The 13,591-nt window shown below is 45.4% G+C and overlaps 1 protein-coding gene across 2 annotated transcripts in view; it reads left to right on the top strand.

Moving 5' to 3' along the window:
• Positions 1-13,591, top strand: part of ergic53 (lectin, mannose binding protein ergic53) — a 47,922-nt gene that overhangs the window by 17,852 nt on the left and 16,479 nt on the right. For both annotated transcript variants that reach the window (XM_055071497.2, XM_055071499.2), the window contains exons 7-8: positions 1,072-1,195; positions 5,390-5,767. In XM_055071497.2, the coding sequence (XP_054927472.1) occupies positions 1,072-1,195; positions 5,390-5,767 (502 nt within the window). The remainder of the gene's footprint in view (positions 1-1,071; positions 1,196-5,389; positions 5,768-13,591) is intronic.

Below are 13,591 nucleotides of genomic sequence, written 5' to 3'. Positions count from 1 at the left end.
AATTAGCTGTGCATGTTATTTTAGAAAGCTAAAAATATAATCTTTCCGACAAAAGAAAGTGTGGAGATTGTGACTTAGATGGTGGCCACCACACCTGTGACATTGTGTGTTGAGATCCTATCCAAAAAAATTTAGTGATGCACAACGCAATGTGCGAAATTTCTTTAGCCGTATACATTGGCTTCTCGGAGCAGGTGGCATTGCCACCAGGTTTGATAACGTGGCGAGAAAGTTGTTAAATTTAGCAAGTGTTTGGTCATCTTAAGAACTCTGCCTTTCTGAAGTTCTAGTGACCATTTTACTCACTTTTTTGATGTCTTAAATAGCTAGTAAATTGTCTTGCTAAAATTTCGAGGGACTTTGGCTTAGTTTAAGGCCCAGCTCCCAGTTTATCCCAGTGGGGAAATTCGCTTCCATTTGTTACTTGTTAATGCATACGAAATAGCTTGTTAATCAGCCATTTGGGATCATCAGAGCTGCCCCTCTAGTCAAGGCACAATTTTGAGATCCAATGCCATTTTAGGTTTTTTTTTTTTTTGCATTACGATCGTTTCACCATTGCAGGAGGTAATATAAAGCTATGATTTTAAAAATGTATGTTAAGGAAAATGTTCAGGAAGAGCCAAAACAAAAAAATACATTCCTTGCAAGTCGTCATCATTATGTAGCAGCATTTTGCTAAAAATGGAAGTGCTGTGTGCAGTGACCTGACGGCATTGTCCACAATAAAGTTACCTACACTGGTTGCCACAGGAAAGTTAGGATAATTGAGCAGGTTAAAAAAAATCGGTCTATGCCTTGACTATGTAGTGGCAAAGCTGTAATTATTTGCTGTTTCTTGTGCATCAGGTTCAATTCCTGTTATAGTCGGGTATAAGAAAACTACTTTTAGGTGCAGCACAGTTTCTTTCTTACCCATTACATTTCCTCGTCTCCATAAGCCTATCTTGTAAGTTATTATGTATCGGCTTTTAACTAAAGCATTATGCTTGCTTGTTTTTGCCGCCATGGAATTGAAATGGCTAACCAAGGTCCTTGACTTGAGTTTGGCTCGCACGTGCCTTCCTTCAGGTGCTGTTCCACAATGGCAACACCAATAACGATGGCGACTATGAGATGTGCTTCCGGGCCGAGAATGTGTTCCTGCCTCAGAATGGTTACTTCGGTGTGTCTGCAGCCACGGGTGGGCTGGCAGGTAAGTGCCAGCAGAGACTTGCTGCCCTGTTTTAGTGGCCATCGTGCTTTTCTGAGTGCAAGCTTGCCGATTTGACTCCCAGTCTCCGCAGCCTAATTTCAGTGAGGGAGGAATGCAGGAAGACACGTGTACAATGCTCTAGGTACATGCAGAAGAACCCTTGTCATTCAAATTTAATCTGAAGGCCTTCACCATGCCATCTCCTTAGACCCTGTGTTGCTTTATGGGATTAAAACCCGTTAGGGAAACAGTCATTCAAGCAATCATAGAGAACACCTGCAGGCTGTTAATACAGCACATGTGTGTTGTTCATAAGTTTGCCTGGCTGCTCTGCAACTTAAGTCACAGTAGCACCAGTCCATAATCCAGAGAATAGGTTTTCAAAACCTATTGCATGAACATGATTACGATTTACAAGCAGTAAGCACGTGAAGAACATGATCTATCTTAAAGGGACCCTGGAGCACCTTTTGTATGTGGTGTGTTATGTGTGTGGTATCAAGGAAAACTCCTTGTGTATCTTGACCAGCAAGAAGATTTTGAGTATGCCTTGTCTGAACAGAATGATTGGCAGTCAAATGCTGCCACTGCAATGCCCTGCAGCCCTATGGGTCTGTTGTCCTTCATATTGCACACAAAGATGTGTGCAATCTTTGTGAACACAAAGATTGTTCCATGTGGGCATGGAACAATATTGACTATTCTCCAACCACCAATTTGGCGTGCCTCTGTTGAGTGTTGCTGAAAGCTGCTGAAGCAGGCAGCTACTTTTTTTTTTTTTTATTCAATGTTTACCCCGCTTAGCCCGAAGGCGCTGTAGCAGGGGAGTTACAATGCCGAAAAAAAAAACACATCTTCATTGACACAGCACACTTGCTGACTTGATAGGCGATTCCATTCGCTAATAGTAACATGAACAAAAATGTATTAGCATAAATATTAGTTCTAGTTCGGTATTCTAAAACCTTGAATTAATGATCACTGCGTGCAAAGACATAATGAGGCCTGTGTAAGCATATTTCCTTTCCTAGGCTAGTTTTACCGTGAAATATTTGATAAAGCATTTTCAGTCTCAATTTTTTTTGGCGAGAGGAAAGAATTTCCCATCCTATTTCATTTTTCATGTTAGTACAGCTATCGGTTCTCGAGTACCGGCATAAGAGAAACCTTGCTGCTCTGTTCTGGATTTTTTCAAGTTTATCACTTAGTGTTTTTTGCCATGAGTCCCACATGGCACAAGCGTATTCAAGCATTGGTCGAATGTATGTTAGGTAAGCAGTTGATTTCAAAGAAGTCGGTGCGTGTCTCAGATTTCGCTGTATAAATTTTAAGGTCCTGGCGGCCTTAGCAACCACTGTATCAACGTGAGCATTCCATGAACAATTGACTGAGAATGTCATGTCTAAATATTTATAGTGTAATTTTTGCTTCACTGTGTTATTGTTGATGACATACTCGGAGGTTAGCCTGTGTTTTTTATGTGTAAATGTAACATGAACACATTTTTTTAGTAGTTAAGTTAATTTTCCATCTTGAACACCATTCAAGAACACATAAGTCACCTTGTAACAGGGCCACGTCATCTTCTTTTCTAATTTTTGTATACAAGACGCAGTCATCAGCAAACAACCATATACTACTAGAACTAATTCCTGAACAAATGTCATTTACATATAATAAAAATAAATGTGGCCCCAAAACTGAGCCCTGTGGGACACCCAATGTGGTATCTACGAAACTAATTTCTTGTCGTTTATTACTATGCATTGTCGACGGAATGATAGTTTTCGATCTAAGCTAGAACTGTATAGTCAGTATTTCGGGATGCTAGTTTTCCTAAAGGCAAAGGGTGAGGGTGTGAAACAGTATCAAACGCCTTTTAAAGTCCAGGAAAAGGCAATCAATTTGTCCGCCGGTGTCTATATGAGATAAAAGGTCGTGATAAAATTCAATCAGTTGTGTTGTGCAAGATAGACCCTTCAGGAACCCATGTTGTTTTGAAGCCAGTATGTTGTTTGTCAGTAAATATGTCATTATCTCTTTATATAAAATGTGTTCTAATAATTTGCATGGTATGGACGTAAGTGAAATGGGCCTATAATTATTTACGTCTTTTTTCGACCCACCTTTATGAATGGGGATGACGTGCAATTTTCCAGTCATCCGGGAGGGCACCAGAAGATAGACTTGTTGTAGAGTACCCTACATGGAGATGAAGGGAAATCGGTCCAGCACACTGCTTTAGAACTTTGCGCTATACTGGTTTCACATTGTCGTGACCTATATCTAGTTCAGATGAGTTTAAAGAGTGGTGCACTAAAAGAAAGACGCCACCAGCCACGCTGGATCTATCTTTGCAATAAACAACAAAGCCTTCCGGAAAAACTTCACTGTCTTTATTAAAAGGATCGAGCCATGATTTAGTCCCAAAGACTGGCACCTTTCCTTTCACAGTCTATAAGAGCAGCAAGGTCGTCCACTTTATTGACGATGCTTCTACAATTCACTGTCACTAAACAAATCAAGTATCTGACGCCCTCTTTTCTCTCGTTTGGGTCACTTATTTCTTACGTCAGGAATGACTTCTTTTTTTTTTCTGTATCCCACTTAACACATCTTTCCATTCACAACCAACTTATCAAAGCTTAGTCTGACGTCATTTTTTTCATCTGCTTTATTGGCCTTAGCATATTCCCAGGGTCTTTTCCGAATATCTCTTGTTTCAGGTGCACGATCTTGGTCGACACTGTATGCAGTTCCTGTGAAGTTTCTAGCATTAGAAAGAATGTTTGATTTTTCTTTGCAGGAGGCAAAATTGACAATGATCGGTCTTTTCTTCATTTTGTTATAGCGACCTATACGATATGCTCTTTCTACCGACTGCATCTCTAAGCCTAAGTATTCTTTACAAATGTTTTTGAGCAATTGTTCAGACTGTTCCAACATTTCTGATTTGGTAGCATCGACTCCGTTAAAGACTAGGTTATTTCTGCGGCTTCTACTTTCCGAGTCAACGCTCTTATCGTGAAGTTGTCTAACTGCTTTCTGTATTGTCCTAATGGTGCTCTCTTGCACATTGACTGCATCTTTAAGCGCTGTGATCTGGCCTTCTGTCACGGCCAGTTTGCTGTTAATTTCTGCCATCATTGCTTCATGCTTTGCTAGTCTAGTGTCAATGGCCTCTAATTTAATCAAAATTGTGGCTTGACCATTTTGCAAGCTTTTAAACAGTTCTAGCTCCTGGGTATTCAGCGGAGTGGGGTTCAGCTCAACATCCCTGGAAAGCAATAATAGCAATACTAGGTACAAAACCCTGTGCGCAAAAAAACGAAAACGTTTGCTACATGGCACCATCGGCACGTTTCTTTGGCGAACAGGCACAGCACTTGTAGGACAAGGAGCCAGCAGGGCACACAATAATCTACAAACCAGAAGCGGATATTTATGACTAACCTGCAGCAACAGAAGAGGCGTAAGCTGCATGTTGGCTAGCGTGCCGGCTCCAAATCCCACGTAGCCAACTTGTCGCTCGATTAAATAAGGGGAGTCGGTGTCACATGATTCTCGTCGCACGATTGTGATTTGATGTCAGTCCCCGTAGATAGTTTCATTCCTGAACGGCTTGGCATTGATAGTGACCGGAGACGTCAATGCTCTATCGGCCGCCGGTGCCATCCATGATGATGCTGTCGATGAAGGTAAGTTCCGAGCGCACGCTACTGCTGGTCCTTTCCGGTCGACACCGAACTTGGGCGTTGCTGCAATGGCGCCAGCAACCTGCATCAACAGAAAAGGCGTAAGCCGCATGTCTGCTAGCGTGCCGGCTCCAAAAATTCGTTTATCCTTCTTTTTTTACTTCTCTCTCTTTTTTTACATGGGATCTAGCAGCCGGAGAACACGTAATGCAATCACAGTTTGACAATGTACTGAACTTAGGTGCCAAAAGATCATGTGTTCCAGGAACATAGTATGAACTAGTAAAAAGGAGGCTTAACTGTATTGGGTTATTTTTTGACTTCTCAATCACGAACGTTAGCGCCGGGTAATCCTACATAATGGGATTGTATCAACGAGGTTCTACTGTACCAGGAGATTTTGAATGCTACTTAGTTTCTCAGAGTGCAGACTTTCATGTGTCCAGGACTTAAATGGTCACCTTGTCAGTGCACTCTTTATGTCCCCTTTTGCTTGCAGATGACCATGATGCCCTGAAGTTCCTGACAACGAGCCTGCTCCCAGAGGGCCAGCAGCCCGTGGCTACACAGACCATTGCCGATTCGGAGAAGGAGAAGTTCTCAAAGGAATACGAGCAGTACAAGGACAAGCTTGAGCGCCAAAAGGAGGAGTACCGCAAGCAGCATCCTGAAGAGGCCGCTAAGCATGATATGGAGCATGGCGCGGGTGCCGAGCAGCCCTACGACTCGCCTCAGCAGCGTGAACTGCGCCAGATTTTTGAGGGCCAGGCACATATGTTCGAGGGTCTCAAGGCCATGCACCGCAAACTGGACGAAATGCTGGGCCGCCAGGAGCGCACCCTATCATTGGTGTCGGGCATCCAGCAGAGTGGTGCAGGCAAGTGACTGCCCTCCCTGGTATTTTTCATTCATCACCATGGTGGCTCTCTGATATCTACCATAGAGGGCTGTATAGTGTATTGAGCACTCTCAACTGAACCTGCTGAAATTGAGCTAACTTGTCTCTGAAGTCTTTTTCTGCCCCTAATTACCTGCCTGTTATGCCATAATTTATGCCATATGTCCAAATTAATTAGTTTGATTCCATTTACCTTTTGAGGGTCAATGACGTAAATATATGGCACCGCGAACGAACTCCAAAATGGTCAATGTCGTGTATTTACGGTGTGGTCTGTATATTTAAAAAGCGTGCCAATTTCCTAACTTTTTCTTTTCTGTCATGTGCTGCCATTATCTGGGAATACAGGGAATTCTTTTCACGCGCCTCCCTCTCTCACTTTTCGTTGCATGGTTTGTTTTAGCGCTAGTTTGCTCCAGCGCGTCTATATACTACCGCTCGCGCATTGGCGCGCGGGCTGGCGGCGGCTTGGGGTTTGTTCCGCGGGCGGTTTCGGCTTCTTGCGCTTGCGAAACTGGTGGCTATCTCGTTACTAATAGCTTAAAGGGCGACCGCTTGTTTCTCGCTCGTTTATTGCTCACAGGAGTGCGCATAGGAAGGATGCAGCCGTGCATGCGTTTCCATTGCATTTCTTTTTTTTTTTCTGGACACTCGCGAAAACTAATAGCCTCTGGTTGGCGATAAGATGAAGATTAGCGGAAGTTTGTCACACGTTTTGCTTTTTTAACGGGCACACAACCACACAGTTTTCTTGAGTGCGCGCACCTACGCAGTTCGATTACGCTATAGATGTACATATTAGTGTAAGAGCAGGAACATTTGGGTCTTGCGAAATGTTCTAATGTGCGCATCTTCAAAGCCTTGAAGTATAACAATGGATACAATTTTCAATTTATAAGTTTATTTCCTTTTTTATTGTTGTTATTCATGAATGAAGAGTACATATATACCAATGCAAAATATTTTTTTCTCACTTTACGGTCACCCTAGAAAAATAACAGTAAATTTTTTTCGAAATAACTCCCTAAGAAGAATTAGAATCTGCAATAAAAAACATCGACCCTGGACGGTCGCATCTGGCGAAAAACATCTACCCTCGAAGGGTTAAGTAATGCATACGCCCTGGTGGGACCTGGAGGACGAGTCTGAATGACCTGATGTTTACGAATTACCATAACAAAGGTTGAACAAACAAGGTTTTCCTGTTATGGTGTACTGGAAAAGGGCATTGTGTCGTCCGTATAGCAAAACAATGGGGAACCGTGGTCGCTTCAGCGATAAAGCCACTAGGCTGCGCTGCGATTGACTGGTGTGCATAGTGTGCTAAATAAAAGTACATATATTTAGTGAAACTTTTTGCATTGGTAAACTAAAACACCCTCAAAAGAAATTTGAAATTAATATAATTTGCAAAAATTAAATGCGGCAAACTGTTAGGATACATCAAACGTTAGCCATAACATTAAGAGACAGAAAGAGAGTGGTGTGGATCGGAGAGCAAACGAGGATAGACATTATTCTAATTGGCACTAAGAAAAAAAAAATGGAGCTGGACAGGCCATGTAATACGTAGGATAGATAACCAGGGGACAACTAGAGTTACAGAATGGGTGCCAAGAAAATGGAAGCGCAGTCGAGGGCAGCAGGAAACTAGGTGGGGTGATGAAATTAGGAAATTCGCAGGCATAAGCTGGAATCGATTGGCACAGGACAGAGGCAATTGGAGATCGCAGGGCCTTTGTCCTGCAGTGGACAAAGATAGGCTGATAATGATGATAACATCAATGTCACCGTCGGAGCTTGCAGGTTTCCAATCGCAGATCGTGCTGTGTCCCTCATTGTCTGCTCAGTGTTTCGGTGGCAGAAGACCCGGTGTTGTGCCCTTACGGATCTGCTTGCCAGCAGTGACTCCAGGCTGCAGCGACAGATAACACTGCTGTAGACCTGAGGGCTCCAGCACCCCAGGTCATCACAGCAAAAAGAGCCACATTTTCACCGCCGGATGACACACTGCCGTATTTCAGTATACCATATTCTTGCACATGGCAACACTCAAGAATTCTCTCATTATACAACCAGTGAAGATATATGAATGGAATTTGTTGCATTTAGGAAAAAATTCTACCAATTGTTGAAAGCAGTGTTGATTTAGGGCCCTGAATTGTTTACCAAAATGGCCAAAAATTTGTAAATACAGTTAAACCGGGATATAATGAAGTTGACAAAAGCTCGAAATTTTTCGTTACATGCAGGTTTTCGTTACATGCAGGTTTCGCGTGAAGGCTCGTACAAATGATGCAGAAACGAAACCAAATAGCTCAAGATATCCGTGAAGGTGAACTCACCCTTCAAGCATTTATTTTACACCAAAAAACTGCGTAATTTCCGCTTGCTTCTTCGGCACGAGTGAAGGCACAACACGCCGCTCCAAAGAAGCTAAATCGTGTAGAGCTCCTTCATCGTCGAGCAAGCCAACGAAACGGCGCATAACGTCAATTGCATTCATCACCTCCTTTGCAGTAGGCACGTCACACGGATCTGCCTCACAGGCACCATCATCGCCACCATCGGGATTTTGCACACTTTCAGCTACTGCTGCATCAGACATTTCTTCTGTAGCTACGGCGGCGTTGTCCGCAAACAAAAAATCGGTCAGTTCAACGTCGTCGGGTACACCACCGTTAGTACATAGCTCGTTCCACGCTTCGGCCACATCGGACAGAGTAGAAAGGTCTTCTTCCTCGTCGGCACCAGCCCGTGCGTTTTTGGCTATTCCGGCCTTTAAAAAGCAATTTGCGATAACTTCTGCCCTGACCTCTTGCCAGGAGGCAGCAAGCATCTCGACTGCTTGATAAATGTCAATCTTCATCTCCCGTTCCAGACGGATGTCAAGAAGTATCTTCAGGATTAGTCGGCGCCGGTAAGAGCATTTAAAACAGTTAGCCGGGAAGTAATGCAGTTCGATGTTCGACAGCTGCAGGCCCTCGACGTGGTGCGCCGAGCAATTGTCCAGCAGTAGGCAAACTTGACGGCCTTGCCGCTTGACGTCCTGGTTAAATTCCTTTAACCACTGAGAAAATATTGGCCGAGTCATCCACGCTTTGGAATTCGCCACATACTTCACGGGCATGCGCTTCGTTCCCTTAACCCTTTCGCTGTCACGGACGTACCGGTACCTCATCGCGCTTCCCCCCCACAGTGTCACTGACGTACCGGTACGTTCTCTATCGTGCGTTCAAAATTTCGCGCCTGAGCGCAAAGCTGGCGCTCTTGAATTGGCCGCGCCATCTGTTGACTCTTTCTACAAGTTCGTATATTCGCCCTGACCTGTGTTAGTCCATGTATTGAAGAGTACGGTGCGACTGCCACTCCCCACTTCCTCTTTGCTGAGTGGCGCGGTGGCTCCGCGTTCGCTGGATCATGCGTCGCGCGCGTGTGGTTTTGGGTTCAAGGGTTGTTCTGCAATCTCCGCTGGTTTGAAGGTTTTTCTTTTTCTTCTCTTGGTGTGTCTGCTACGGCGCGTCAAGTTCAGGCGCACGTGCCGTTGCCTCTCCAAAAAGGGTGACTCGATTGCTGCTTTCCCTCTCTCGCCGCACCCTCGCTTCCGACTTGCAGCCGTAAACGTAAAGCCCTTCGAATTTTGTTTAGCCTTTTTCCATCTCCCTCTGTCTTCTTGATCACGCAACATCCCATTTGTCTCCGTTGTGCGGGCGACTGAAAGCGCATTCTCCCTGCGCGCGGTTACTTTCGGATGGCTCAGCGCGCGGGACCTTCGTCTGCTCATTGGAGCGGTGGCATAATTCCGATTCAGAATACGAGCCGAGCTCGAATTCGGACTCGGACAGAGTCGCATGCGAGGAAGAGGGTTCCGCATCGTCAGATTCGGATGTTGAACGGATTTTATAGTCAGGCTGATGATGATGATGATGTTTACTAACAACAGCTGCAGAACACTGAAATATGCATATTGCATTGACTATGTTATTTGTATACCAATCATAATCAAAAATAAATTGCTATGTTTATTCCCTGTTATGCTCGTTCCCTGAAACCAAGCCGACACTGGGGGTGCGTCACGGCCAGAAAGGTCCGACAGCGAAAGGGTTAAAACACCTGGGACGGGCACTTTTGCCGACAACTAGCGGGACTCGCTTGTCTGTGCCATCAAGGTTGGCACACAGCAGAATTGTTATTCGGAGCTTGCTCTGCTTTCCGCCGCGGCAGTCATCGCCTTTTAACGCTAGCGTGCGGCCCGGAAGCATTTGATAAAATAGAGCTGTCTCGTCGGCATTGTAGACATCAGCCGCCTCGAAGCGACTCAGGATTCCAGGCAGCTTGTCAGCCACCCGCGAAGCAGCAGCATCACTGTCTGTGGAGGCAGATTCGCCGCTGATTACTCTTCCGACGACACCGTGCCGGCTCTTAAATCCCTGCAGCCACCCGTTGCTTGCCTTGAAATCATCATGGCCCAAGATACATGCAAAATCCTTTGCCTTCTGTTTTAAGATCGCGCCACTTATGGGTACATTTCTGGCTCGCATGTCCACAAACCACGTGAACACTGCCTTGTCCACATCAGTGTATGTGGACAGCTTCAGTCTTTTTTTCTTCGAGCTTGTTCCCGACTTTACTGCGTTTCTGATGCTGTGTTCTGCACTCAAAATCGTTGATAGTGTGCTCGCTGGAATGCTGAAACGGGCGGCAATGTCCTTCTTCTCGCCCGCAGAGACTGCATTTAAAATTGCGAGTTTGTCTTCAAAAGACAGAACTTTTCGTTTTCTGGCAGTAGAACTCATCACGACCAACCGATGACGCAGTTGCAAGCGGAGACGCACGACTACACGCCGACAGGCAGGCCTAGCACCTCCAAAACAAGTCGGACAAACCAGTACCAGAGCACAGTTGACACACGCACACCTGCAGAACGCAGGACAACACTCAAAATGGCGAATGCAACGCATCCATAGAGAACATGGAGGAAGGAAACCGAGGAGAGGCCCTACCCCCTCTGCGCGCTAGGAGAAAAGTGTGGAGGAATTGACGTAGTAGGTTCTCCTCTTTCTTGCTGATTTTTTATTTTTTTGCCGTGGCGGCCACGCCTTTCGGGCCACAATGGCGGCTTTGTTTTGGTTATGTGCGCTCACACGTGTTGCTCCGTAGGTTTTGTAATGTGGCAAAGGCGCCGTGCGGTCAGGTTCGCGTTGGTCTCCGTGTTTTGTTGCGCTGCGTTAGCTGGACCGTGCTTTCCCGGATTTTGCTGTGGCCAGGTGGGACACGAGGAACTAAAGTTCGTGAAATGAACGCGCATGCAACGCTGTACGCAGTGTACCGCACCACGGCAATGGCAACGGACGAAGGAATATTCGCGGGAAATATTGCCCTCTTTGGCGGAATCGTGCTAACGTGCTGCCGATTGTTTAGTATTACTGCGGAGCGTGCGCGTCTGAGCACCACGGTGGCGCGCAGCTCGGCGTGGTTTCGCGAGAAATGTAAACAAGAGAGGAGAGCTGGCCCGATAAGCGGAGCAACGCCAACTTCCGGCTTCTCTTTAGCTTCACAAAGAGTGACGTCAGGGCCTCTCCTGAGTTTCGTTCCTCCGTGATAGAGAAAGAAAAAAAAGTGACGCATCGTCGTTCGTCACGGAGTGTCGTTCGTCATCGTCCCTCCCCCTCTCTCTTCCCGCGCCCTGGCAACGAAAGAACCGGTTATCAGCGTTGCTTTTGAAGTGAATTCTTACATATAAGTGTGTCTAAGCCGTTGAAACAAATGAAAATCACAAAATAAGAATGCTTGTCCTCAAATCCATACGAAACAAAATAATTCTGCAAGAGAAATCAGCTGCTGATACCAATGCCACCTGGTGTCACGCTAGACAAGCAAAGCCTGAAAAGACTGCTACGTTAGGCATGCAGCGGCGCTAGTCGCCACCATCATCATCATCATCGCTAACTTTGCTCGGTCGCGGCAATCCCTGGCGTTCGCGTAGCTGCTGGCTCCTTACAGTATTAATATTCAATAATCTAGAGCATTTCTTCGGCCGAATTTTCCTTAAAAGTGCAAAAAGTAATGACTGATCAACTTTGTGGGTTCGTTACATCAAGGCTAACCGCCGCAACGCGTTGGTTACGTCAAGGTCTAAAATACATGGGCTTCAATGGGGGGCAGCGTTGGGGAATTCAAAAACTTCGTTAAATCCAGGAATTCGTTACGTATAGGTTCGTTACATCCAGGTTTAACTGTATATAAAGATAGTTTAGGAATAAAGTTTCCAGCTGTACAATTTTGCACTAAAAGAAAGAGATCAAAATTGTGCAGGCCCTTATCCATCAGTTCGGCTAAAGGCGGATATGATGCATTAGCTTACAGTACATGTGACATTGTTGCAGCTTCCCCTCCAGGGTGTCTACCAACCGGGACAGCCGGGAGAACTGGGAATTCTCAAAGATTTTGAATAGTCTGGAAATACTCAGAGAAAACTCGAGGAATTGGTGCTTCTCTCAGGGAAAATTAACTGCATATTTAACAGGGATAAGCGGGCTAGTTGGTGGTTGTTATTGGAATGCATCATGTAACCGCACAAAAACAAGGGACAAGGAAGGAACACACCGCGCCTGTCTTGTGTGTTCCTTCTTTTTCCCTTGTTTTTGTGCGGTTACATGATGCATTCCAAAATTAACTGCTATTTTATTGAAAGGGAACGAAAGTCGTGGTAATGCTGGCTCGCGTAACAGAGGGATCTTGATGAATCATCTTTAGATGCTGTGTCGTTGGCTGGAGGAGTGCCAGTGTTCAGTCAACGACCGACTTTCCGGACGCCCGATAATTCGGACGGCTTTGCGGCACCACCACGTACCCGATGGAGTCAATGTATAAGAACGTCTGAAATTTCAGGTGCAAGAACCCTTCGGCGTCCGATTTTCAGAACTTTTTGTTATGACTGCAGGTCCGAAATGGCATTAATCAAAGCCACCACTCCCGCCATTTTTATTACATCGCCACCTCGAACCCACACACTCGCACGCAGATCCACTGGCAGCCGTAGCCGCCACGACGGTAAACGCTAGGCCTAGCTGCTTCGACGTTCGCTATTAAGCTTCTTGCCATTCCGCGCCGCATTTCTCATTGAAAGAATTCGCCGCTGTCAGCAATATTACAGACTCCAGCTTTTTAATCCTCGCGATTGGCTTCGAAGCTCGGAAAGCACAGGGCGTGATTTCCGCGAAATTTTTCGCCACCTTGGCTGATAAAACAAATTTTTTAGAGCACTTCTACGTGGTTTTTATAGATGATATTTCGGAATCAGATAGAAAAAGTTATAGAAACTGAAAATGTGATTTTCAGAAAATCGATTTTTTGGCCATTTTTCGCGATGTAAAACCTGTGTCCCCCCTTAATGCCGGTTCCCGAAAGTCAGCTTCACCTCTGTAACATTTCTGTAACTGTTACGCGGTGAAGCATAACAAGTGTGTGAAGGGCCAGTTGTCACGGGACACAGTATCTATTCCTTAATTATTCATGTGTCCACCCGTCATCTCCTGTCACAGTACGAGCACTGATATGGCCTAATAAGTGCACTGGTAGGCCTTTTCGGGCGTGCCTGTGGTGATTTGAGCCCTTAACGACAGTAAAAGACGTGCATTCATTTTTTTTGAACTGCCAGATTTTTCTGACATTCTCGCGGCCCCTAGGGAGTCCGAAAAATTGGACGTTGACTGGACAACTGATGAAGAGGATGTTGCAAATGGTCTGCGAGGCGAACGCGCGGTAGAAGGGCGAGAACAGAAAGGACCTACACATTGAGGA

This window comes from Dermacentor andersoni, chromosome 5 (genome assembly GCF_023375885.2).
Source record: "Dermacentor andersoni chromosome 5, qqDerAnde1_hic_scaffold, whole genome shotgun sequence".
Classification (NCBI taxonomy): Eukaryota; Metazoa; Arthropoda; class Arachnida; order Ixodida; family Ixodidae; genus Dermacentor; species Dermacentor andersoni.
Note: the sequence above shows the minus strand (reverse complement) of the source record. Positions and strands in the feature narration are given on the sequence as shown.